At 45.7% G+C, this 27,030-nt stretch overlaps 1 protein-coding gene across 1 annotated transcript in view; it reads right to left on the reverse strand.

Annotated features, from left to right (window-relative positions):
• The window catches only part of XPO4 (exportin 4), a 151,153-nt gene extending 125,055 nt beyond the window's left edge, over positions 1-26,098 (reverse strand). The window contains exon 1 of the mRNA XM_069759103.1: positions 26,020-26,098. Coding sequence (XP_069615204.1) covers positions 26,020-26,085 — 66 coding nt within the window. The 5' untranslated portion in view covers positions 26,086-26,098. The remainder of the gene's footprint in view (positions 1-26,019) is intronic.
• Between the last annotated feature and the right edge of the window lie 932 nt (positions 26,099-27,030).

Genomic DNA, 27,030 nt, shown 5'->3' on the forward strand with positions numbered 1-27,030 from the left:
AGAAAAGACGTCACATCAGGCAGGAAGTTAACATTTGTAGCCTTTTATTTTCATTTAGGACCGATTTCCTATCTATCCCTTCACGGGTGGGCAACATGTTCGTGATAAGGTGTGGAGTGGTCCATGCCGGAAGGATTTGCTGATTTATAACTCAGATGCAAGGCTCTCACCTTTGCTATTATATTAGGGCACCTCACCCATAGATTTCCAGGGAAAAAAATTAAAACATATATAAAAAGGTATTAAATGTTCCCTGTACAACAATGCATATAAAAGAGTAATAGTAATAAAATAGCACCAACAGGACAAAAAATAAATAAATAAAAACAAAACACTCCTTTGGATAAATAAACAGAATGTTTAGTGTTTGCACCAGGAGCTTCTCCTGTACTTACATCATATGCTGGGAACAGAGCCCGAGGCTATAATCACATCAGGTTTTGCCATACATTGGTGGCTCCGTCTGGACCAACATCTGAGGACTTGAAATACAGGAATCACCAACTGCCGGAGTCACTTTGGACTTCCGTCTAAAGCCTGTTTGTCAGAGATTCAGATGGAAGCTACGACAGAGCCACTTATAAAATGTGATGTGAACCAGCAGTAAGGCTGCTCCACCCTGAGCTTGGATGTATCTTACTGCAGTGGAAACCCCCCAGCATTTTTTAAGCAGTGTAGGCTCCTCACAGGAGGGGCCTGTTTACAAGCTCCACCCCTGCTGACAATGTAGGAAATGATGGAGAACCGATAGGTGAACGATCCAAGCTTCACTGCTAGGTTTAGGCTACGTTCACATTTGCGTTGTTGGGCGCAGCGTCGTCAACGCATACCGACGCATGCGTCATGCGCCACTATCTTTAACATGGGGGGCGCATGGACATGCGCCGGCATGCGTTGCACTGCGTTTTATGACGCATGCGTCATATAGACGCACAAGACAGGGCGCAGAGGACGCTACTTGTAGCGTTTTCCCCGTGCTGAAATTCCTGATCTGTAGGATCTTATGACAACGCATGCGTCGCAAAACGCTGCGATGTGAACATGCGTTGTTGGTTGCGTCGCCGACGCTGCGCCCAACAACGCAAATGTGAACGTAGCCTTAGTAAGAACCTAAAAAGGAAAGAAGTCATTCCTTAGTTTTGTGTCTGTCTCCTTTTTGAATCTAAATCTCTATGCGAATAAAGGGAGTCTATCCGCCGAAAGACACTATGCTCAAAGCTCTAAAGGCGATATATCCTCCATAAGACGCCTCAGTTCTGTAGAAACGGAAGTTCAATCAAATATACTAATCAGGGAGAGCAGTGCACCTTCAGTGTGGCCAAAAGGCTCAGTGTCACACCAAGCAATCACTAGTGGCGGCTGTGAGAGATTATTTATTTAAAGGGGATGTCTCAAATAAACTACCCCAGCAACTCAACTGCAGGATAATAAATACTCCACAGCACAGAGCATAAATGAGCAGCCAGACAACTAGGTGTTACAGCCGTAAGATATTCAATTACCAAACATGGAGGGTTTTTGGACCGTTTATCAAGAAAGACCAACTCTTAAACTGGTTTCTTGGGACTTTAAAACTGAAATTTTTCTTTTTTTTCCTTTTAGTAAATCTGTGTATGTAGTGTGAGTGTAATATGCTCGTTTACCGCCGTCTTCTCTAGTATCGAGCACCGTTCCTCTTCTCAGTGACGTCACCACTCTTCAGGCTGTAAGGCTCACTGTATGCATGAGCAGGAAGTCTCTTTTCAATGTACCGTATATACTCGTGTATAAACCGAGTTTTTCAGCACATCTTTTTGTGCTGAAAACGCTCCCCTCGGCTTATACACGAGTCATTGTCCCTGAAGACGGCGGGGGTGGGGGAGCGGCGATGCGGTGGGTCACAGGAGGCAGGGAGCCGGCTACTGCGGCTAAAGCCTGTGCCCACTGCTGAAGAGAAAGGAATATTCACTGCTCTGGCAATGAATATTAATTTCTCCTATAGCGCACAGTTACAGCAGCAGCAGCCGGGCATGGAGAGAGATATTCCCTTCATTCCCTTAATATTCATTCCCTTAATGGGGGCAGCACGGTGGCGCAGTGGTTAGCACTACAGCCTTGCAGCGCTGGGGTCCTGGGTTCTAATCCCACCCAGGACAACATCTGCAAGGAGTTTGCGTGGGTTTCCTCCGGGCACTCCGGTTTCCTCCCACATTCCAAAGACATACTGATAGGAATTCTAGATTGTGAGCCCAATCGGGGACAGTGATGATAATGTGTGCAACCTGTAAAGCGCTGCGGAATATGTTAGCGCTATATAAAAATAAAGATTATTATTATTATTATTAATGAGCGGGGACACGTGATCGCTCAGCCGCAGGAGCTGCTGGCACCGGAACAAGATGCCAGAGTGCACAGGGACGGCAAGCAGGATGTTTTTTTTTGTTGTTTTATGCATTTCTCATGGAGGCCATGCAAGGCAAAGATGGGGACAAGGAGCCATGCAGACACAGATGGGGATGAGGAGTCATGCAGACAAGGATGGGGGATGAAAAACCATGCAGACAAGGATGGGGGATGAGGAGCCATGCAGACAAGGATGGGGGATGAGGAGCCATGCAGACAAGGATGGGAGATGAGGAACCATGCAGACAAGGATGGGGATGAGGAGCCATGTTTATAAGGATAAGGAACCATGTATACAAGGTGCATCCATAGAGTATAATGCACCCCACCTCATGCTCCCTACATTATAATAGGTTACACATAGTGCTCCATACAGTATAATGCGCCCCACATAGTGTTTCATACAGTATATGGGCCCAATATTAAAAAAATAAATCAATCCTCACCTCTGCCGGTTCCCTAGCTGCTCCGATATCTTCATGTCTTCGTATCCTCCGCACATCTCAGTACAGCAGGCACATTGTAATGACGTTATCGCACCCATTGCTGGGGGGGGATTGATGGGAGAGGGAGCATCAGCCGACGCTACCTCCTCCTTCATTGCTTTCAACTATTGGTATCTAGGATGCCATTATAAAAGTGATGCTGGGCGGGAGACCCACCTGGCGTCGCAGGACAAATATATTCAGGGGACCCGTCATCGTAGCAGGCTAAATATACTCGCCCCGCAGGCCAGATTTGGCCCATGTACCAGAGTTTGACATGTGTGCTGTAAAGCTAGAATTTAACGATGGCCTACGCTAATAAATGAAAATATTATATTTACAATATATATCTATCTTGTATATAATTGTCTAAGGGTCACTTCCGTCCGTCTGTCTGTCTGTCCTTCTGTCACGGTTATTCATTCGCTGATTGGTCTCGCCAGCTGCCTGTCATGGCTGCCGCGACCAATCAGCGACGGGCACAGTCCGAAAGAAAATGGCCGCTCCTTACTCCCCGCAGTCAGTGCCTGTCACCCGCATACTCCCCTCCAGTCACCGCAAACACAGGGTTAATGCCGACGGTAACGGACCGTGTTATGCCGCGGGTAACGCACTCCATTACCGCCGCTATTAACCCTGTGTGTCCCCAACTTTTTACTATTGACGCTGCCTATGCGGCATCAATAGTAAAAAATGTAATGTTAAAAATAATAATAAAAAAAAAAAAAAAACCTGCTATACTCACTCTCTGTAGTCCGCCGAGCCGCTCGCGCCGGCCGCCATCTTCCGTTGCAGGTTCCGGTGGCAAAGATGGTATGGGAGAAGGACCTGCTATGACGTCATGGTCATGTGACCGCGACGTCATCACAGGTCCTGCCCTCATACCAACCCTGGGACCGGAAGCTGCCGTGGACTACAAGGGACCCTCGGAAAGGTGAGTACATGTTTATTTTTTAACCTGTGACAAACCTGGCTGGGCAATATACTACGTGGGCTGTGCAATATACTGCATGGACATGCATAATTACATATTCTAGAATACCCGATGCGTTAGAATCGGGCCACCATCTAGTATATATATATATATATTTATTTATTCAGCAAAACCAGGTAGGCTAGGGTTAAACCCTAGCTCTGCAGGCCAGAATCTGCAACAGCAGCTGTTGTGTGATAGAACTGGGACTAGCCAGGGTCTATTTTGTTGCACATGGCTAGGGGTTTTTGTTTTGGTAATGTGTAAGCAGTGGCAATAAACGTCACATTGTTTAGACCCAAGAATCCAGTCCTGTGTGAACGCGAATCCCTACAATACATATCTCTAGAAATCACGGCTCTATAAGCAAGCTTCCTTCCTCTGCACGGGCGCTAACTACTGATGACATAGCGCCATCTAGAGGACAAACTGTCAATTACACTAAAGCAGAGACAGTGTTGGCATCTTTAGGCTAGAAAAGACATTTTAACTGTCCGCTTCAGACTAAACGCTAAGGCTACTTTCACACTAGCGTCGTACGACGCACATCGCAATGCGTCGTTTTTTAGAAAAAATGCATCCTGCAAAATTGCTTGCAGGATGCGTTTTTTCTCCATTGACTAACATTAGCGACGCATTGCGACGCTTTGCCACACGTCGCAACTGTCGTGCGACGGTTGCTTCGTGTTGTGGCGGACCGTCGGCACCAAAAAACGTTGCATGTAACGCTTTTTGGTGCGTTGTGTCCGCCATTTCCGACCGCGCATGCGCGGCCGGAACTCCGCCCCCACCTCCCCGGAGCTCAGAATGGAGCAGCGGATGCGTTGGAAAAATGCATCCGCTGCCCCCGTTGTGCGGCACTTCCACAGTATGCGTTGGTACGTCGGCCCAACGCACTGCGACGGGCCAAGTACGACGCTAGTGTGAAAGTAGCCTAAGCCGACCGAAAAGTGATTCCCTTGTGTCAATGATTCTTACACAGTGCAATGAGAAGACATGCCTGGCTGCCTCAGACCACAGGAGAAAAATAAGGCCAAGGTCACATTGGGCACTTTTGCTGCTTTTTTTTATGCTAATTTTTAGCTGCATTTTACAGTTCCAGATAGGTCTATGAGATTTTAGAAATCTCATGCACATAGCTTGCTTTTTTTGTCATCAGCATTTTGTGCTTTGCATGTTTTTTTCTGGACATGGAGCATGTCACTTGTAATGTTTTTCACCCATTGAATGGGGAAAAAAAAAACCCACCAAAACTGCCACAAAAAAAAAAACACAGAAAAACCTGCATTTTTGCAGCAGCTTCTTGCTGGCCAAGTATTCAAGTTTTGCTGCAGAAAGAAAATGCAGCAAAAATGCCCAGAGTGAACTTCGCCTTAGGGAGCAGTCAGACTAAGGCCTCTTTCACACTTCAGTTATTTGGCATCAGTCTAAAACCGCCATTTTCCTCAAATAACGGATCCGTCATTTTTTTTTTTTGACGGATCCGTTATTTTCCCATAGACTTGCATTAGTGACGGATTGTGACGGATGGTCGTCCGTTCCATCCGCCATGCGACGGATCCGTCGAAATTTGGCGGACGTTTTCTGAAAATAGACGGACATTGGAACGTTTTTTGTCACCGCCGAAATGGTGGATCGCGACGGATCCGTCGCGTCCGCCATTCCATAGAATGGCCGCCTATGGGCGACGGATCCGCCGCAACAGTTTTTTCGGCGGATCCGTCGCCCCAATCCGTTTTTTCAATTGCGCATGCTCCAAAAAGTAGATACTTCTCCCAGACAACCCCCAAGTAACGGATCCGTCAAAAAAACGGATCCGTTAGAACCGTTTTCGCAACAATTGTGACGGATCCGTCAATCCGTCACTATGTCGGTAGTGACTGACGCCAAAAGACTGAAGTGTGAAAGAGGCCTAAGACGCGTTATTCTACTGCTATAGATAAGAATAAGGTTTCAGCGCAAAAGATAAAAGAGCATATACACAAAATGCACCTAATGACCAAAGGGTGAAAATATAAAAAATTATGTTTATTAATTCAAAGACTAAAATAGTACATAATGATAAAGACTAGGGTGATGATAGACTGGCCAGAACATGGCACTGCTACAAAACATGGCAAGTAATATACTTGTGTAATAAATTGCAAGACAATATCCATAGTAAGGTATCAATCAGGAAGAGAGTACATGACTGAAATACTCCCACCTATAACAAAATTGTTGGATTAAAGGGACTCTGTCACCTGAATTTGGCGGGACTGGTTTTGGGTCATATGGGCGGAGTTTTTGGGTGTTTGATTCACCCTTTCCTTACCCGCTGGCTGCATGCTGGCTGCAATATTGGATTGAAGTTCATTCTCTGTCCTCCATAGTACACGCCTGCACAAGGCAAGATTGCACTGCACAGGCGTGTACTATGGAGGACAGAGAATGAACTTCAATCCAATATTGCAGCCAGCGGGTAAGGAAAGGGTGAATCAAACACCCGAAAACTCCGCCCATATGACCCAAAACCAGTCCCGCCAAATTCAGGTGACAGGTTCCCTTTAAGAGTAGGTACAGGTGCATCTCACTAAATTAGAATATCATCAAAAAGTTAATTTACTGTATTTTCTGGCGTATAAGACTACATTTTAACCCTTGAAAATCTTCTCAAAAGTCGGGTATCGTCTTATACGCCAGGTGTCGTCTTATAGGGCAGGTGCGGAGTAATCTGCGGTCGCCGCATATTGTGGGGGGAGCGACCCCAATGACAAGGAGAGGGGGCGCCTCACCGGGAAGGTGTAAGTGAAGCAGAGGCAGAGAAGGAGATAATAGGATACAAGGGTGAGCCAGATGAGTGACAGAGGAGTGTTTTTCTAGGCACAGCACCACTCTTTTTTAAATAACCCTGGCATCCCAGACGCTGACAGTTTGCTTCACTTACACCTTCCTGGTGAGGCGCTCCCTCACCTCGTCATCGGGACCACTCCCCACACTATATGCTTCGACCGCAGATTGCTCCACACCCACCCTATAAGACGACACCCGGCATATAAGACAACCCCCGACTTTTGAGAAGATTTTATATTTTAACTGGAAAAGTTGGGAGTCGTCATACACGCCCAGTCGTCTTATACGCCGGAAAATACGGTATTTCAGTTCTTCAATACAAAAAGAAAAACTCATTATATAGTCATTACAAACAGTGATCTATTTCAAGTGTTTATTTCTGTTAATGTTGATGATTATGGCTTAAAGCCAATGAAAACCCAAAAGTCATTATCTCAGTAAATTAGGATAATTAACAAAAAACACCTGCAAAGGCTTCCTAAGTATTTAAAAAGGTCCCTTAGTCTGTTTCAGTAGCTCCACAATCATGGGGAAGACTGCTGACTTGACAGAAGTCCAGAAGGCAGTCACTGACACACTCCACAAGGAGGGTAAGCCACAGTAGATCATCGCCCAAAGTCGGAACCCCACCAATATTAGGCTAGGTTCAGATTGCGTTAGTGCAATCCGTTTACCGCCTAGCGCTAGCGGATTGCGCTAACGCAATGTGTTGTAAAGGGGTCGCGTTAAACGTCCCCGCTCTCGCAGATCGGAGATCTGCGAGAGCGGGGAACGGACCGCGGGCGCGCCTCGGATGCTGCAAGCAGCGTCCGCGGCGCGCCACAAAACACCGGCACATCGCTAGCGCGTGCCAAAAATGGCACGCGCTAGTGATGCGCGTCCCCATTGCTGTTAATGGGCGCGCTAACGGACGCGCTGCACGGCGTTAATTTCGCCATGCATTTCGCCGTGCAACGCTGTCCGTTAGCGCGGTCCCATTAACGCAATGGGAACCTAGCCTTAGTGTCTCTGATTATTCAGGCCTGCAGTGTAAAAACTTTGAAAAGTCACAAAAATTAGGAATAATTCCGAGTTGTGCCAAACTTTTTGCAACTTTTGGCATTTTCATGTACGTTTCTCCCAACGCCAACAAAATGGGCAGAGCTGGGGAAGGAAAGGATGTGTAAACCGACACTCATTAACCCCTACATGACCCAGCCTATTTTGACATTAATGACCTGTCCGTTTTTTGCAATTCTGACCAGTGTCCCTTTATGAGGTAATAACTCGGGAACGCTTCAACGGATTCTAGCAGTTCTGAGTTTGCTTTTTCGTGACATATTGGGCTTCATGTTAGTGGTAAATTTAGGTCGATAATTTTTGCGTTTATTTGTGAAAAAAAGGTAATTTGGCTAAAATTTTGAAAATTTCGCAATTTTCAAATTTTGAATTTTTATTCTGTTCAAGTTATGTGACACAAAATAGTTAATAAATAACATTACCCACATGTCTACTTTACATCAGCACAATTTTGGAAACAAAATTTTTTTTGGCTAGGAAGTTATAAGGGTTAAAATTTGACCATCGATTTCTCATTTTTACAAAGAAATTTACAAAACCATTTTTTTTTTTTTTTTTTTTTAGGGACCACCTCACATTTGAAGTCAGTTTGAGGGGTTTATATGGCTAAAATACCCAAAAGTGACACCATCCTAAAAACTGCACCCCTCAAGGTGCTCAAAACCACATTCAAGAAGTTTATTAACCTTCAGGTGCTTCACAGCAGCAGAAGCAACATGGAAGGAAAAAATGAACATTTCACTTTTTAATCACAAAAATGATCTTTTAGCAACAATCTTTTTTTATTTTCCCAAGGGTAAAAAGAGAAACTGGACCCCAAAAGTTATTGTACAATTTGTCCTGAGTACGCCGATACCCCATATGTGGGAGGTAACCACTGTTTGGGTGCACAACAGGGCTCGGAAGGGAAGGAGCGCCATTTGACTTTTTTCAATGAAAAACTGGCTCCAAGCTTTAGCGGATACCATGTCACGTTTGGAGAGCCCCTGTGTGCCTAAACATTGGAGCTCCCCCACATGTGACCCCATTTTGGAAACTAGACCTCCCATGGAACTAATCTAGATGTGCGGTGACCACTTTAAACCTCCAAGTGCTTCACAGAAGTTTATAACGCAGAGCCGTAAAAATAAAAAATCATTTTTCTTTCCTCAAAAATGATGTTTTAGCCCGCAATTTTTTATTTTCACAAGAGTAACAGGAGAAATTGGACCACAAAAGTTGTTATCCAGTTAGTCCTGAGTACGCCGATACCCCACATGTGGGAGGGAACCACTGTTTGGGCACACGTCGGGGCTCAGAAGGGAAGTAGTGACTTTTGAAATGCAGGCTTTGATGGAATGGTCTGCGGGCGTCACGTTGCGTTTGCAGAGCCCCTGATGTGCCTAAACAGTAGAAACCCCCCCCCCAAGTGACACCATTTTGGAAACTAGACCCCCCAAGGAACTTATCTAGATGTGTGGTGAGCACTTTGAACCCCCAAGTGCTTCACTGAAGTTTACAACGCAGAGCCGTGAAAATAAAAAATCATTTTCCTTTCCTCAAAAATGATGTTTTAGCAAGCAATTTTTTATTTTCACAAGGGTAACAGGATAAATTGGACCCCAATAATTGTTGCCCAGTTTGTCCTGAGTATGCTGGTACCCCATATGAGGGGGTAAACCACTGTTTGGGCGCACGTCAGGGCTCGGAAGGGAGGGAGCACCATTTGACTTTTTGAATGCAAGATTGGCTGGAATCAATGGTGGCGCCATGTTGCGTTTGGAGACCCCTGATGTGCCTAAACAGTGGAAACCCCTAAATTCTACCTCCAACACTAACCCCCCCACACACCCCTAACCCTAATCCCAACTCTAGCCATAACCCTAATCACAACCCTAACCCCAACACACCCCTAACCACAGCCCAATCTTAACCCTATTTCCAACCCTAGCCCTAATTCCAACCCTAACCCTAAGGCTATGTGCCCACGTTGCGGATTCATGTGAGATTTTTCCGCACCATTTTTGAAAAATCCGTGGCAATTGGCATTTGCCAGAAAACACCAAGATTGGCAGATTTGACATTGGCGCCCTGTGCTCTTCACGGATGAAAGCAGGTTCACACTGAGCACATGTGATAAATGTGACAGTCTGGAGATGCCATGGAGAACATTCTGCTGCTGGCAACATCCTTCAACATGACCGGTTTGGCAGTGGTGTGGGGAGACATTTCTTTGGAGTGCCGCACAGTCCTCCATGTGCTAGCCAGAGGTACACCGATGAGATCCTCAGACCCACTGTGAGACCATATTGAGGTTCACTGGGCCCTGGGTTCCCTCTGATGCATGACAATACTAGGCCTCATGTGGCTGGAGTGTGTCACCAGTTACTGCATGGGGAAGGCATTGATGCTATGGACTGGCCCGCCCGTTCCCCAGATCTGAGTCCAATTGATAAAATCTGAGACATCATGTCTCATTCTATCCACCAATGCCATGTTGCACCACAGACTGTCCAGGACTTGACTGATGCTTTAATCCAGGTCTGGGAGGATATTCCTCAGGAGAACATCCACTGCCTCATCAGGAACATGTCTAGACATTGTACGGCGGTCATATAGGCACGTGTAGGCCACACACTACTGAGCATTATTTCCTTCTCTTGAGGCATTTCCATTGAATTTGGATCAGCCTGTAATTTGATTTTCCACTTTGATTTTGAGTATCTTTCCAAATCCAGAACTCCATGGGATATAATTTTGATTTACTTTATCATTTTTATGTGTTCATGTTCTCAACGCATTCCACTATGTAATGAATAAAGATTGGCAACTGGAATAATTCATTCAGTGATGTCTAGGATTGGTTTCGATTCGTTAAAGGGGTAGTCTCAACTTGTCTCAAGCAGCTCAGAGCTATGCAGTCTCCTCACTTCATGGCAGAGCAGGCTCTCCTCCTTGAGTGACAGCTCTGGTGAATAGTAAGGCCGCCGTCACACTAGCAGTATTTGGTCAGTATTTTACCTCAGTATTTGTAAGCCAAAACCAGGAGTGGAACAAATAGAGGAAAAGTATAACAGAAACATATGCACCACTTCTGCATTTATCACCCACTCCTGGTTTTGGCTTACAAATACTGATGTAAAATACTGACCAAATACTGCTAGTGTGATGGCAGCCTAAGGGTATGTGCACACGTCAGGATTTCTTGCAGAAATTTTCCTGACAAAAACCGGACATTTCTGCCAGAAATCCGCATGCGTTTTTACAGCGATTTTACCGCGATTTTGAGGCGTTTTTGGTGCGTTTTTTCCAAAATGCATAGAATTGCTGGAAAAACGCAGAAAATCCGCAAAAATAATGAACATACTCATTTTTTACCGCAATGCGTTTTTTTCGCGGAAAAAAACACATCCATGTGCACATAACATGCAGAATGCATTGTAAATGATAGAATGCATAATGTATGCGTTTTTAATGAGGTTTTATAGCGTTTTTACCGCGAAAAAACCTGAACGTGTGCACATAGCCTAATACTGTAGTATTAGTAGAAATATCAAGCTTGGCACAAGTTCTGATGAAACACATTCAGCCAACAGTGGTTTGTTATGGAGTCTGCACTGCTATCCCTGTATTTACACAGAGAGATAATGGCATTTGAACAAGCAGACAACTCCAGACTATAGGCCCCTTCACATTAAGCGACGCTGCAGCGATACCGACAACGATCCGGATCGCTGCAGCGTCGCTGTTTGGTCGCTGGAGAGCTGTCACACAGACAGCTCTCCAGCGACCAACGATGCCGGTAACCAGGGTAAACATCGGGTAACTAAGCGCAGGGCCGCGCTTAGTTACCCAATGTTTACCCTGGTTACCTTCCTAAAAGTAAAAAAAACAAACAGTACATACTTACCTAACGCTGTCTGTCCTCCAGCGCTGTGCTCTGCACTCCTCCTGTACTGTCTGTGTGAGCACAGCGGCCGGAAAGCAGAGCGGTGACGTCACCGCTCTGCTTTCCGGCTGACCGACGCTCACAGCCAGTACAGGAGGAGTGCAGAGCACAGCGCTGGAGGACAGACAGCGTTAGGTAAGTATGTACTGTTTGTTTTTTTTACTTTTAGGAAGGTAACCAGGGTAAACATCGGGTAACTAAGCGCGGCCCTGCGCTTAGTTACCCGATGTTTACCCTGGTTACCAGTGAAGACATCGCTGGATCGGTGTCACACACGCCGATCCAGCGATGTCAGCAGGAGTCCAGCGACGAAATAAAGTTCTGGACTTTATTCAGCGACCAACGATCTCCCAGCAGGGGCCTGATCGTTGGTCGCTGTCACACATAACGATTTTATTAACGATATCGTTGCTACGTCACAAAAAGCAACGATATCGTTAACAATATCGTTATGTGTGAAGGTACCTTATGAGTAGAGAGCCTTGAGTAAAGGTACCTTCACACTCAGCAACTTTACAACGAGAACGACAACGATCCGTGACGTTGCAGCGTCCTGGATAGTGATCTCGTTGTGTTTGACACGCAGCAGCGATCTGGATCCCGCTGTGACATCGCTGGTCGGAGCTAGAAGTCCAGAACTTTATTTCGTCGTCAGGTCGGCGTGTATCGTCATGTTTGACAGCAAAAGCAACGATGCAAGCAATGTTTTTACATGGAGCGTGAACGATAAGTGAGTCGCCGTTACGTCACTGGATCGCTCCTGCATCGTTCTGGTGTTGCCGTGTTTGACGTCTCCTAGCCACCTAAACAGCGACGCTCCAGCGATCGGCTCGTTGTCCATATCGCTGCAGCGTCGCTGAATGTGACGGTACCTTAAGAGCCTGTGATAGCTGGGGGCTGGTGATTTATTACAGAATCTTTTCAAAAGATTAGAGAGGGAAGGAGATGAAAAGCTAACTGGTGAATAGAAATCAAGGGGTTGGGGATGAAGGGGTTAACAACCTGACAAATGGATAAGACTGTAAATTAGCCTAGAAAAGCAAGCCTCCAGTAGGAGAGATTTATCAAGCTAAGGCTGGAGTCACACTAGCCTATTAAAAAAAAAATACCGTATATACTAGAGTATAAGCCGAGACTTTCAGCCCACTTTTTTGGGCTGAAAGTCCCCCTCTCCGCTTATACTCGAGTCATACCCAGGGGTCGGCAGGGGAGGGGGAGCGGGGGCTGTCTAATAATACTCACCTACTCCATGTGCGGTCCCTGCAGGTCCCTGGCTTCCCCAGCGCCGGCAGCAGCAACTTCTTCCTGTACTGAGCGGTCACATGGTACTGCTCATTACAGTAATGAATATGCGGCTCCACCTCCCATAGAGGTGGAGCCGCATATTCATTACTGTAATGAGCGGAAACAGTGACCGCTCAGTACAGAATGAAGCTGCGGCATCGGGGAAGCAGGGACTGCACCGTGCCAGGACCAGGTGAGTATATCGGGGAGGGGGAGCACTGCGCGATAGTCACCTTTCCTCGTTCTGGCGCCGCTCTGTCTTCAGCTGTGACGCTCAGGTCAGAGGGCGCGGTGACATGGTTAGTGCGCGCCCTCTGCTGAACGTCAGTGCTGAACATGGAGTGGCGCCGGAACGAGGAGCAGGTGACTATTGAAAGTGCCGGGGGCCTGAGCGACGGAGAGGTGAGTATGTGATTTATTTTTTTTATCGCAGCAACAGCAAATGGGGCAAGTGTCTGTATGGAGCATCTATGGGGCAAGTGTTTTGTATGGAGCATCTATGAGGCCATAACGTTTGTGCAGCATTATATGGGGCCATAACGTTTGTGCAGCACTATATGGGGCCATAACGTTTGTGCAGCACTACTGACGAAGCCACTGTGTGTGTGGCGACACGCGTCGGGTCAGCATACCTCCTGTCTCCCACTCCCCAGGTGGCTCTGTGTGCGCTCTGCAGCCTTGGTTTTTACCACGTATTGTCTGATTTCTACATGACTATTGAGGCCTGATGGCCATGGTATCGTATTAGCAGGTGTTATCTGGTGTCAGCAAGCGTTTTATAGTGAATTACCCTGTACCTCTGACATATTGTATTCCATCGGTTTACAGATATTTTATTTAGCTTGGGGTAAAGGGGGTTTGAGGGCACGTGCCCCATTATATCATTTATCTACTACCTAATTAGCTATATATGCTTGCACTTTATCATCTTATCGGCTCTCGCTTGCTGGCATGGTTATCCACTATTTTAGGTGGTTTAATGTATGACTCCATGGTCTCTCAGATTTACTAGTGCTGCTATTTCGTTATGTTATTTCTTAGTTATTATTTTACATTTTCTCAAGGCGCATAGTACTGTTCACATAGACATCACATTTATAAATGTTTATACTACACATGCAGTTGTGGTTTTTCTATATGTGATATTGTATACACTGGGGAGTTGGTATCCAGGGGTTTGGCCCTATCATAGGCCTAAGTGATATGTTTGTAGGTCACTTGGATGACCGATTTTAAATGTTTTTAATGTTTGTGTTCTGTGGTTTCTTTGTGTCCATTTTTTGCATATGTGTATGGAATAAAAACTATATATTTTACACTTGATCCTTGTCTGAGGTGATCCCCTTTTATGGTCTATTTCTTTTCTCTCTTTTTTGTACATCGGCACTATATGGGGCCATAACGTTTGTGCAAAACTATATGGGGCCATAACGTTTGTGCAAAACTATATGGGGCCATAACGTTTGTGCAAAACTATATGGGGCCATAACGTTTGTGCAAAACTATATGGGGCCATAACGTTTGTGCAAAACTATATGGGGCCATAACGTTTGTGCAGCAAACGTGAGAAACATACCGTAATTAGTTTAGTGCCGTGCGGGTATATTATAGGATCACTCCTACATTTAATAAGCAGCAAAGGCCAAGCAGGCAGCTATGGGCTGATATTACTAAGTTGGGAAGATCCATGGATATTGTCCCCTCCCCAACCCAACGACGAGCCCTCAGCTGGCAAATATATATCTCGCATCCATTAGATGCACCAATTCTGGAGCTTAGCTTCGGCTCTTTACAGTTGCACTGGTGCGTTGGCAATCGGGGTAATGGTTTTGGGGTTAATGTGAGCTGTGTAATGGCCCAGGGGTTATTAAAGGAGACACTCCCAATACTAGCCCCGTAGTCAAAAGAAAGACACACAGAAAATTCCTTTACTTGTAGCAGAGCCGATCGAGTTGTGCCAGCTTCTAGCCTCCTATGGAGGCTATTGAAGCATGGCAAAAGTTAAATAAAAAAAAAATGTGAAAAAATATAAAAGTTTAAATCACCCCCCCCCCCTTTCGCCCCATTCAAAATAAATCAATAATAAAAATAATAAAAAAAAAAATCAAACCTACACATATTTGGTATCGCCGCATTCAGAATCACCCGATCTATCAATAAAAAAAAGCATTAACCTGATCGCTACACAGCGTAGCGAGAAAAAAATTCGTAACGCCAGAATTACGTTTTTTTTGGTCGCCGCGACATTGCATTAAAATGCAATAACGGGCGATCAAAAGAACGTATCTGCACCGAAATTGTAAAAACGTCAGCTCGGCACGCAAAAAATAAGCCCTCAACCGACTCCAGATCACGAAAAATGGCGTTTTTTTTTTTTTTTTTTTTTTAACCCCTTTACCCCCAAGGGTGGTTTGCACGTTAATGACCAGGCCAATTTTTACAATTCTGACCACTGTCCCTTTATGAGGTTATAACTCTGGAACGCTTCAACGGATCCTGGTGATTCTGACACTGTTTTCTCGTGACATATTGTACTTCATGATAGTGGTAAAATTTCTTTGATAGTACCTGCGTTTATTTGTGAAAAAAACGGAAATTTGGCGAAAATTTTGAAAATTTCGCAATTTTCAAACTTTGAATTTTTATGCAATTAAATCACAGAGATATGTCACACAAAATACTTAATAAGTAACATTTCCTACATGTCTCCTTTACATCAGCATAATTTTGGAACCAAATTTTTTTTTTGTTAGGGAGTTATAAGGGTTAAAAGTTGACCAGCAATTTCTCATTTTTACAACACCATTTTTTTTTTAGGGACCACATCTCATTTGAAGTCATTTTGAGGGGTCTATATGATAGAAAATACCCAAGTGTGACACCATTCTAAAAACTGCACCCCTCAAGGTGCTCAAAACCACATTCAAGAAGTTTATTAACCCTTCAGGTGTTTCACAGGAATTTTTGGAATGTTTAAATAAAAATGAACATTTAACTTTTTTACACAAAAAACTTACTTCAGCTCCAATTTGTTTTATTTTACCAAGGGTAACAGGAGAAAATGGACCCCAAAAGTGTTGTCCAATTTGTCCTGAGTACGCCGATACCCCATATGTGGCAGTAAACCACTGTTTGGGCGCATGGGAGAGCTCGGAAGGGAAGGAGCGCCGTTTGACTTTTCAATGCAAAATTGACAGAAATTAAGATGGGACGCCATGTTGCGTTTGGAGAGCCACTGATGTGCCTAAACATTGAAACCCCCCACAAGTGACACCATTTTGGAAAGTAGACCCCCTAAGGAACTTATCTAGAGGTGTGGTGAGCACTTTGACCCACCAAGTGCTTCACAGAAGTTTATAATGCAGAGCCATATAAATAAAAAAAAAAATTTTCCCACAAAAATTATTTTTTAGCCCCCAGTTTTGTATTTTCCCTAGGGTAACAGGAGAAATTGGACCCTAAATGTTGTTGTCCAATTTGTCCCGAGTACGCTGATACCCGATATGTGGGGGGGAACCACCGTTTGGGTGCATGGGAGGGCTCGGAAGGGAAGGAGCATCATTTGGAATGCAGACTTAGATGGATTGGTCTGCAGGCGTCACATTGCGTTTGCAGAGCCCCTAATGTACCTAAACAGTAGAAACCCCCCACAAGTGACACCATTTTGGAAAGTAGACCCCCTAAGGAACTCATCTTGATGTGTTGTGAGAGCTTTGAACCCCCAAGTATTTCACTACAGTTTATAACGCAGAGCCGTGCAAATAAAAAATCTTTTTGTTTTCCCACAAAAATTATTTTTTAGCCCCCAGTTTTGTATTTTCCCAAGGGTAACAGGAAAAATTGGACCACAAAAGTTGTTGTCCTATTTGTCCTGAGTACGCTGATACCCCATATGTTGGGGTAAACCCCTGTTTGGGCACACGGGAGAGCTCGGAAGGGAAGGAGCACTGTTTTACTTTTTCAACGCAGAATTGGCTGGAATTGAGATCGGACGCCATGTCGTGTTTGGAGAGCCCCTGATGTGCCGAAACAGTGGAAACCCCCCAATTATAACTGAAACCCTAATCTAAACACACCCCTAACCCTAATTCCAACGGTAACCCTAACCACACCTCTAACCCTGACACACCCCTAACCCTAATCCCAACCCTATTCCCAACTGTAAATGTAATCTAAACCCTAACCCCAACTTTAGCCCCAACCCTAACTGTAGCCCCAGCCCTAACCCTAGCCCTAGCCCTAATCCTAGCCCTAACCCTAACCCTAATGGGAAAATGGAAATAAACACATTTTTTTTATTTTTCCCTAACTAAGGGGGTGATGAAGGGGGGTTTGATTTACTTTTATAGCGAGTTTTTTAGCGGATTTTTATGATTGGCAGCCGTCACACACTGAAAGACGCTTTTTATTGCAATAAATATTTTTTGCAATACCACATTTTGAGAGCTATAATTTTTCCATATTTTGGTCCACAGAGTCATGTGAGGTCTTGTTTTTTGCGGGACGAGTTGACGTTTTTATTGAAAACATTTTCGGGCACGTGACATTTTTTGATCGCTTTTTATTCCGATTTTTGTGAGGAAGAATGACCAAAAACCAGCTATTCATGAATTTCTATTGGGGGAGGCGTTTATACCGTTCCGCGTTTGGTAAAATTGATAAAGCAGTTTTATTCTTCGGGTCAGTACGATTACAGCAATACCTCATTTATATCATTTTTTTATGTTTTGGCGCTTTTATACGATAAAAACTATTTTACAGAAAAAATAATTATTTTGGCATCGCTTTATTCTCAGGACTATAACTTTTTTATTTTTTTGCTGATGATGCTGTATGGCGGCTCGTTTTTTGTGGGACAAGATGACGTTTTCAGCGGTACCATGGTTATTTATATCTGTCTTTTTGATCGCGTGTTATTCTACTTTTTGTTCGGCGGTATGATAATAAAGCGTTGTTTTTTGCCTCTTTTTTTTTTTTTTACGGTGTTTACTGAAGGGGTTAACTAGTGGGCCAGTTTTATAGGTCGGGTCGTTACGGACGCGGCGATACTAAATATGTGCACTTTTATTGTTTTTTTTTTTGTTTTTTTTATTTAGATAAAGAAATGTATTTATGGGAATAATATATATATATATATATATATATATATATGTATGTATGTATGTATGTATGTATGTATGTATGTATGTATGTATGTATGTATGTATGTATGTATGTATGTATGTATATATATATATATATATATATATATATGTATATTTTTTTTTTTTTTTTTTTTTTACACATTTGGAAAAAAATTTTTTTACTTTTTTACTTTGTCCCGGGGGGGGACATCACAGATCAGTGATCTGACAGTTTGCACAGCACTGCTCTGAGCAGGCTCTGTGAAGCCACCTCCCTCCCTGCAGGACCCGGATCCGCGGCCATCTTGGATCCGGGGCTGGAGCAGGCAGGGAGGGAGGTAAGACCTCCGCCGCAACGCGATCACATCGCGTTGCTGCGGGGGGCTCAGGGAAGCCCGCAGGGAGCCCCCTCCCTGCGCGGTGCTTCCCTGCACCGCTGGCACATCGCGATCATGTTTGATCGCGGTGTGCCAGGGGTTAATGTGCCGGGGGCGGTCCGTGACCGCTCCTGGCACATAGTGCCAGATGTCAGCTGCGATAAGCAGCTGACACCCGGCCGCGATCGGCGGCGCTCCCCCCATGTGCGCTGCCGATCGCTATGACGTACTATCCCGTCCAGGGTCAGATAAGCCCAGGGCACCTCGACGGGATAGTACGTCTAAGGTCACAGAGGGGTTAAAGCAAAGTTTGGATTTTTTTTTCACCAATTAAATAAAAAACAACCTAGTCATGTTAGGTGTCTATGAACTCGTACTGACCTGGAGAATCATAATGGCAGGTCAGTTTTAGCATTTAGTGAACCTAGCAAAAAAGCCAAACAAAAAACAAGTGTGGGGCTGCACTTTTTTTGCAATTTCACCGCACTTGGAATTGTATTCCCGTTTTCTAGTACACGACATGCTAAAACCAATGATGTCGTTCAAAAGTACAACTTGTTTTGCAAAAAATAAGCCCTCACATGGCCATATTGACGGAAAAATAAAAAAGTTATGGCTCTGGGAAGGAGGGGAGCGAAAAACGAACACGGAAAAACGGAAAATCCCAAGGTCATGAAGGGGTTAAAGGAAAAAGCAAAATTTGAAAATTGCTGACTTAACATTTTTTAACATTTTCTGATATTTTTGTAAATAAATGCTGAAAATATTGACATACCATTATAAAGTACACTGTCACGAAAAAAATAATCTCAAAATCAATGGAATCAGTTGAAGTGTTCCAAAGTTATTACCACATAAAACTGACACTGGTCAAATTTCAAAAATTGGCCACTAAGGGGATAAATTACCATTAAAGTTCCTTGTCCAATATTACAAAAGTGTAAACCCCTCTATACAATTCCTTAAAGGGGTCGTCTTATTTTAGAAAACATTCGTCCATACAGTGATTAAAAAAATAGAAAAACCCGAGCAACACTTAACCCTACCCGGGATCCAGAGACAGCTCTCTGCGGGGAGTCTAAGTAATACTCCGTGTGACTTTATTTATTTTTTTTTTTAACAACTACATCAAAGTATGGATGAGAGTTTTCTCAAAGAAGGCAACCCATTTAAAAACTAAGTACACCTTCACACAATGCTTTTTACTGATTATCTACTGAAAGCAACTTTCTAAATAGTCTTCATTAAAAAATGGTCTACCGTGTTGCTGCACAGCGTCTAATGTCTCATTAAGACATTAGTTTTTCTTGTACCAGTTCCATTTGTGGTTTTATGGGTAGAACTCACGCTTGTCAGTACATTTTTGCTAACCGGGTGGTACTCACAAAATCCAAAATCATGGAGACATGTCAGATCTTGATCGGATTCTCTGGTCAAAGTTTCCAATGCAAATCTATGGGTCAAAAAAAAAATATTCACATAGCCCCCGTTTTTTCAAGAAGAGCTAAAAATAGCGTTAAATAGGGGCAGAGCTGGGCTTTACATTAGTGTATTTTGGAGCCTTTATTCCCCACCTATGCTGCCGAAATACCTTTGTAAAGTCGCCGTTTTGGGCTGTCACTCACGCTGGTCAGGTCATATGGGCGTGGTGACAGCGCTGTTTCTCCCCCAGATCTCCGTTGGTGGCGTAGTGGTGTGCGCATGTCCAAGTGGCGAATCCACTGCGCAGCTTCAAGGAAAATAGCGCGATCTGCGCTATTCAGCCGTTTATCGGTGGGCGCGGCCATCTTTGTGAGGCCGCGCGTGCGCAGATGGTTCTTCTCGGCTTCCCGGGGCTTCAGGAAAATGGCCGCAGAATGCCACGCGTGCGCAGATGGAGATCGCGGCGGCCATTTTCCTGCAGCCAAGATGCGAACTCGGTTTCAGGAAAATGGCCGTCAAGATCGCCATCTGCGCATGCGCGGCATCCTGCGGCCATTTTCCTGAAGCCGAGAAGAACCATCTGCGCACGCGCGGCCTCACAAAGATGGCCGCGCCCACAGATAAACGGCTGAATAGCGCAGATCGCGCTATTTTCCTTGAAGCTGCGCAGTGGATTCGCCACTTGGACATGCGCACACCACTACGCCACCAACGGAGATCTGGGGGAGAAGCAGCGCTGTCACCAGCGCCCATATGACCTGACCAGCGTGAGTGACAGCCCAAAACGGCGACTTTACAAAGGTATTTCGGCAGCATAGGTGGGGAATAAAGGCTCCAAAATACACTAATGTAAAGCCCAGCTCTGCCCCTATTTAACGCTATTTTTAGCTCTTCTTGAAAAAACAGGGTGACAGGTTCCCTTTAAACCTGGTGTCATGGGGCTTCATTCAATAACTTTTCCCTCCCCACAGTCTTTTAATAGTTTAAAATAATGACTTGCCCTCCCCAGGTGCATCTCTGGCACTGTCCTAGTCATTATTGACTTAGCACTACATTGCATGTGACCGCTGCTAACAATCACTAGGCTCAGTGCTGTTTAAATCAACAAATACAACTTTAGCTGGACATACCAGCTCCCACCACCCAAAAAAAGCAATCTGTAAATTGGGATTTTGGGTCCAGCGCTGTTGTAAGCTCCGAAGATGATCTACAGGTTCCGGCAGCAGCCGCTGCACATTGAATGGAGCTGGGCAGTGCAGCTCCGTTCCATGTGTTTACATCCAGAGCCTAAAACAGCTGATCGTTGAAGGTGCCGAGTGTCAGAACACCATCTATCCTAAGGATCAATCATTAATAGCTGGCGACTGGACAATCCCTTTAATTCCTCTTACAATCTGCGATAAACAGAGTATATTTAAGTATAAAACCTTCAGCATTTGTCAGCTGTGCCCCTCAGCTTATAATGGTCCTTGTTCAAACATTTCTCCTGCAGATGTGCAGCTACAGCAAATTCCCAAGATGCCTCCGACTACAGTCTGAGGGATACTAGGCGTATAAATCGGCCATAATGTCCGCTCCAATGTAAGGATGGCCAGCCACGCTTGTTAAAGGGAACCTGTCACCAGGTCTGGCTGATATGAGATACAACAACTACCTTGCAGGGTTGATATAGTGCATTCTATAATGCTGTATATCTGACCCCAACCCAACCTGTAAAAGAAAAATAACTTATTATACTCACCTGCGGGGTGGTCCAGTCCGAGGGGTGTCGAAGTTCTTGGTCCGGTGCCTCCCATCTTCTTATGATCGCTGTCCTCCTTCTTGATTTGTGTGGATGACACGTCCCTGCATCATCCATACCGTCTCCCAAGCATCACACTCCTGCATACTTCTCTGCCATGACAAGGGCACAAAGTATTGCAGTGCGTCTGTGCCGGAGCTCTTTGACATTTCCCCGGCGTCTGCGCACTGCAGTACTTTGCTCTGCCCTCAATAAGACAGAGAAGTAAGCCTGTGCAGGCACCAAGTGTCGCACCCCCAACAATCTGGTATTGATAGCCCATAATTATTAAAGTACCAGACAGCCCCTTTAAGTCTCAAGGTAATATGGAGGTTGCCTTTATATCTCCCATTCACTACGAGCACCCCCACAACCCCACTTTCATTCCCAGGATTGTATAGATCTCAGCAGATGTTCCCTCAATGATCACACATTTTGGCTATGTGCACACGTTGCGGATTAGGCTTAGGAATTTCTGGTGCGGATTCTGCCTCTCCTGGCAGAAAACGCACCTGCGGATTTGTCACTTTTTTTGTGCGGTTCCGCAGCGTTTTTGTGCGTTTTTGCTGCGGTTTTCTTGCGGATTTGCTGCGTTTTTTACCCCTGCGGTTTTCTATAATGGAATGGGTACAAAAACGCTGCAGATTCACAAAAAAGTAGTGACATGCTACTTCTTTTAAACCGCAGCGTTACCGCTGCGGATTTTCCGCAAAGTGTGCACAGCATTTTTTTTCTCTCATTGATTTACATTGTACTGTAAATCAATTACGGATCTGCAGCGTTTCTGCACCTCAAAAAACACTGCGGATCCGCAGAGAATCCGCAACGTGTGCACATACCCTTATACCACATTTAATAAAGCACTTTAAAATCGGCCACATACCCAGCAGTACCATAATAGAGAGCTCGTTAAACTAGAGGCCATTATATTTGTCAGAAGATCTTTACAAGACACTGAAGATGACCACCCCCTAATATCAGATCCATGTGCAAACTGTCAGCCCTTAACAGCTAGATCTGGTGCCATACAAAGTGGCCCAACACGTGGGCGCTATAGACAAACACATTTGTGCCAATAAATTTCCATCCAATCCAGCTGGAAAACTATTCACAATGTTGAACAAGTCCAACAGTATGGAGTCAGAAACCATCTAATAAATGGGCAAAAAGCAGCAGTATGATATTCAGAAAATTGTGCAGAATTGAAAATCCCTTAAGGCTACTTTCACACTAGCGTTTTCTGCAATCCGTCACAATGCGTCGTTTTGCAGAAAAAACGCATCCTGCAAAAGTGCTTGCAGGATGCGTTTTTTCCCCATAGACTTTCATTGACGACGCATTTGCGACGGATTGCCACACGTCGCATCCGTCGAGCGACGGATGCGTCGTGCTTTTGCGGACCGTCGGGAGCAAAAAACGCTACATGTAACGTTTTTTTCTCCTGACGGACCGCTTTTTCCGACCGCGCATGTGTGGCCGGAACTCCGCCCCCACCTCCCCGCACCTTACAATGGGGCAGCGGATGCGCCGGAAAAATGCATCCGCTGCACCCATTGTGCAATGCAGCAAACGCTAGCGTCGGAATCTCTCCCCGACGCATTGCGATGGGGAGATTCCGACGCTAGTGTGAAAGAAGCCTTAGCCACACACACATACTCCGATACATCTAGATATTGTCTGCTGGTGCCTACGTTTGTAGGGTTGTTTTCTATGGATAGCTGAGGAGTCACTAAGTTTACAATAGTTTGCCCACAACTAAACCACATGTATCAACTCTTACCCTTGGCCAAAATTGGGGAACATCACTTAAAGGGAATCTGTCAGCCCCTGGGACACTTTTCAGCTATTACTATGGGCTTACAGGTAACAAGTGTTAATTTAGTCTTACCTGTATGCCTCATAGTTGCTGTCTAGATGTGGAGAAATAGACGGATTTCATTATGCTAATCATTTCTTCCGGGCTCCGGGGCGCACAGTGAATGGAAGAAATCCCTGCCTCCACTCTTCATCATACTATCACACCCTCCCATGCACGTCACACTGACCTGTGACGTGTAGTTGTGGTGCTTGAATCCTGCGTGAGCGCCCTGCACTTCCTCGACCATCTGAACCTCTTCCATCTTTCTATGGTACGGTTCTTGTGTGCACAAAAAACGCCGAGTACACTGACCAGAGCGAAGGAAAAGAGAAACGCCTAGTGTGTACTTAGCCTGAAAATTACTTGGTTGTCTCAGAATTTTTTTTTCCCACATTTGTCTTTACGCCAGTGGTTTTGGTTATCCCAATAGTTTAGCCTAAATCATTTGTGACTTTTCAAAGATGTCACAGATGTTTTGCGCAATTGCGCTCCGATACTCTGGTGTAGGATTTTTTTGTGGTTCTAGATGTGCTACGTTATAAAGCGTATCGAAAGTGAATTTGTGTAAATTCATCAAACATTGTGCAACCATTTTGACAAGTGTAGTGTCAAAATCCCCCCCGTGCAGATTGAAAGGCAAGCAGGGCTGTGGGGTGGGTAAGCCAAACCTCCAACTCCACAGCCCTTGTCACTACTGAGCATGTGCATAAAGTGCAGCACAGATTCAGCTCAACTAAAAGCCAAGATCCTTAGATCAGGAACAGAACAGACATTTATAGCAAGTTTCATAACTTTCCCAAATTATTATGAAAACATTTACAGCACATCCTGCATTATACTACTGCAACAATTTATTATATATTTTAGGAGTCAGAGTTGGTCCATTTTATACCGACTCCGAATCCACAGCCTTGAAGGCAAGACCAAAAAATGATGAATCCGGGTCACAAGGTTTCTTTGGGGTGTGTGCTGTGTTCTCCACACCAACAAATCCACAGCGCAGAACAAGACCTTTCACTTTGCAACTAAACTCGAAGGGGAATAATAGCAAAAAATTCTTAACCTGTCTACAGCACAAACGGATAAGCTGTGCGCTAAAATGTCTGCAGCATGGAGATTGGATTTGCTCGGGCCTTGTCCACGTTCCTATTTTCCGTCTGCAAATCTGCGACATTTCCGTTGTCCCATGCAGATGATGCGCTAATATTATGTAAAGAAGGAAACCAGGATCAGGTTGCTGCAGGGAAACATTATGGGACGCCGTACACGGGATCGGGTTGCTGCAGGGAAACATTGTGGGACGCCGTACACGGGATCAGGTCGCTGCAGGGAAACATTGTGGGACGCCGTACACGGGATCAGGTCGCTGCAGGGAAAGATTGTGGGACGCCGTACACGGGGTCAGGTGGCTGCAGGGAAACATTGTGGGACGCCGTACACGGGGTCAGGTGGCTGCAGGGAAACATTGTCGGACGCCGTACACGGGGTCAGGTCGCTGCAGGGAAACATTGTGGGACGCCGTACACGGGATCAGGTCGCTGCAGGGAAACATTGTGGGACGCCGTACACGGGGTCAGGTGGCTGCAGGGAAACATTGTGGGACGCCGTACACAGGGTCAGGTGGCTCCAGGGAAACATTGTCGGACGCCGTACACGGGGTCAGGTCGCTGCAGGGAAACATTGTGGGACGCCGTACACGGGATCAGGTCGCTGCAGGGAAACATTGTGGGACGCCGTACAGGGGATCAGGTCGCTGCAGGGAAACATTGTGGGACGCCGTACAGGGGATCAGGTCGCTGCAGGGAAACATTGTGGGACGCCGTACACGGGGTCAGGTCGCTGCAGGGAAACATTGTCGGACGCCGTACACGGGATCAGGTCGCTGCAGGGAAACATTGTGGGACGCCGTACAGGGGATCAGGTCGCTGCAGGGAAACATTGTGGGACGCCGTACAGGGGATCAGGTCGCTGCAGGGAAACATTGTGGGACGCCGTACACGGGCTCAGGTTGCTGCAGGGAAACATTGTGGGACGCCGTACAGGGGATCAGGTCGCTGCAGGGAAACATTGTGGGACGCCGTACACGGGGTCAGGTCGCTGCAGGGAAACATTGTGGGACGCCGTACAGGGGATCAGGTCGCTGCAGGGAAACATTGTGGGACGCCGTACACGGGATCAGGTCGCCCTGACGGACACAGGATTCTCGCCAACTACAACCAGCTCTGCAGATTCTCTACAACTTCTCATATTGAGCAAGTAAAATATTGAGCACCCCCACATTACAATATTAGTGCCCTCCTGCACACGGCCAGCGATGGCACCATCTGGGCAGTGCCCACACATGGAGGGGAGGACAGGAGCTCGGTCACCACAGGATCCCTCACTGCATCCACAACACACTGCAAGCAGGAGCCCGGACACAGGAAGGGACATGGCAGCACCCTGCCCGTCACACACGATGCCCAGCACAGCTCTCAGGTGCCAGCCACACACGCAGCCCGCCTCACCCTCCTCACCATCAAAACTTTGGCAGCGCTCTCCAGCTGGGCGATCACTTCACTCGCACCCAGCGCCGCCATCATGGGCTCCGTTCAATGACGCGCCACGCAGTGCAGTGTGGGATAAAGCGGGGAGCAGAGCCAATGGCGGCCCTGGGGGAGGGGGGACCGAGGAGGGTCCTCGCTCGCACTGAGGGGAGAAGGGAGCAGAAGTTTTGAGGAGACGAGCTGGCAGAGTGGCAGCGGCGGGGCGGCATGGCGGAGCTGAGGGGAAGCGGACGACCCGCGGGCATGAGGGGAAAAGTGGTCGCTAACGGCTGGAAAGCGTCACTTTCCACAACACTTCGACGACCCTTTTAGAAATAGAGCGAAGACCCCTCATATCTCCCAGAAACAGTTGGGACCCCGAGTCCGTATAACTATTGGTAACACTCTGCATCCACCATCCTCGAAAACTCGATGTTTTAATAGTTCTGCGTCCTCCGTCGCCAAGTCCCATTTTTGCGCCTTCGTTTTTTTACTTTTCCTTCCTCCGCTTTTTATTTTTCCATTCACCCACTTACTTTTTTGCAGGACAAGTTGCAGTTTTGATTGACGCCATTTATTTTACCTCACGATGTGCTGGAAACCAATGCGTGGTGATACGGTAAAAAGAAAAAATACAATTCCGCCATTGGGTTTTGCGGTTCATTTTTACAGCATTCACTGTGCGGTAACGATAAGGGTAAGTTCACACAGGGCTTTTTTGATGCTTTTTTTTTTTTTTGCCGCCAAACCCGATTTCTTGCCAGTAAAGAAGCTGTGTCAAAAAAGCAGGTTTAGGTGCGTTTTTTGGAGTGTTTTTTTCATGCTTTTTTTGGCCTCTTTGTACCTGCTAATAAAGTTGAGTGCCCCCAGAGAAAAATAAATAACGGCTTCCTGTAGAATCACCCATATGATTAGCTGGGAAACATTAACCCCGACCTGTGACACAGCGTATGCGTCATGAAAGTCAGTGCCAATCCGAGCTGTGACGCATATGCTGTGTCA

This window comes from Ranitomeya imitator, chromosome 3 (assembly GCF_032444005.1).
Source record: "Ranitomeya imitator isolate aRanImi1 chromosome 3, aRanImi1.pri, whole genome shotgun sequence".
NCBI lineage: Eukaryota > Metazoa > Chordata > Amphibia > Anura > Dendrobatidae > Ranitomeya > Ranitomeya imitator.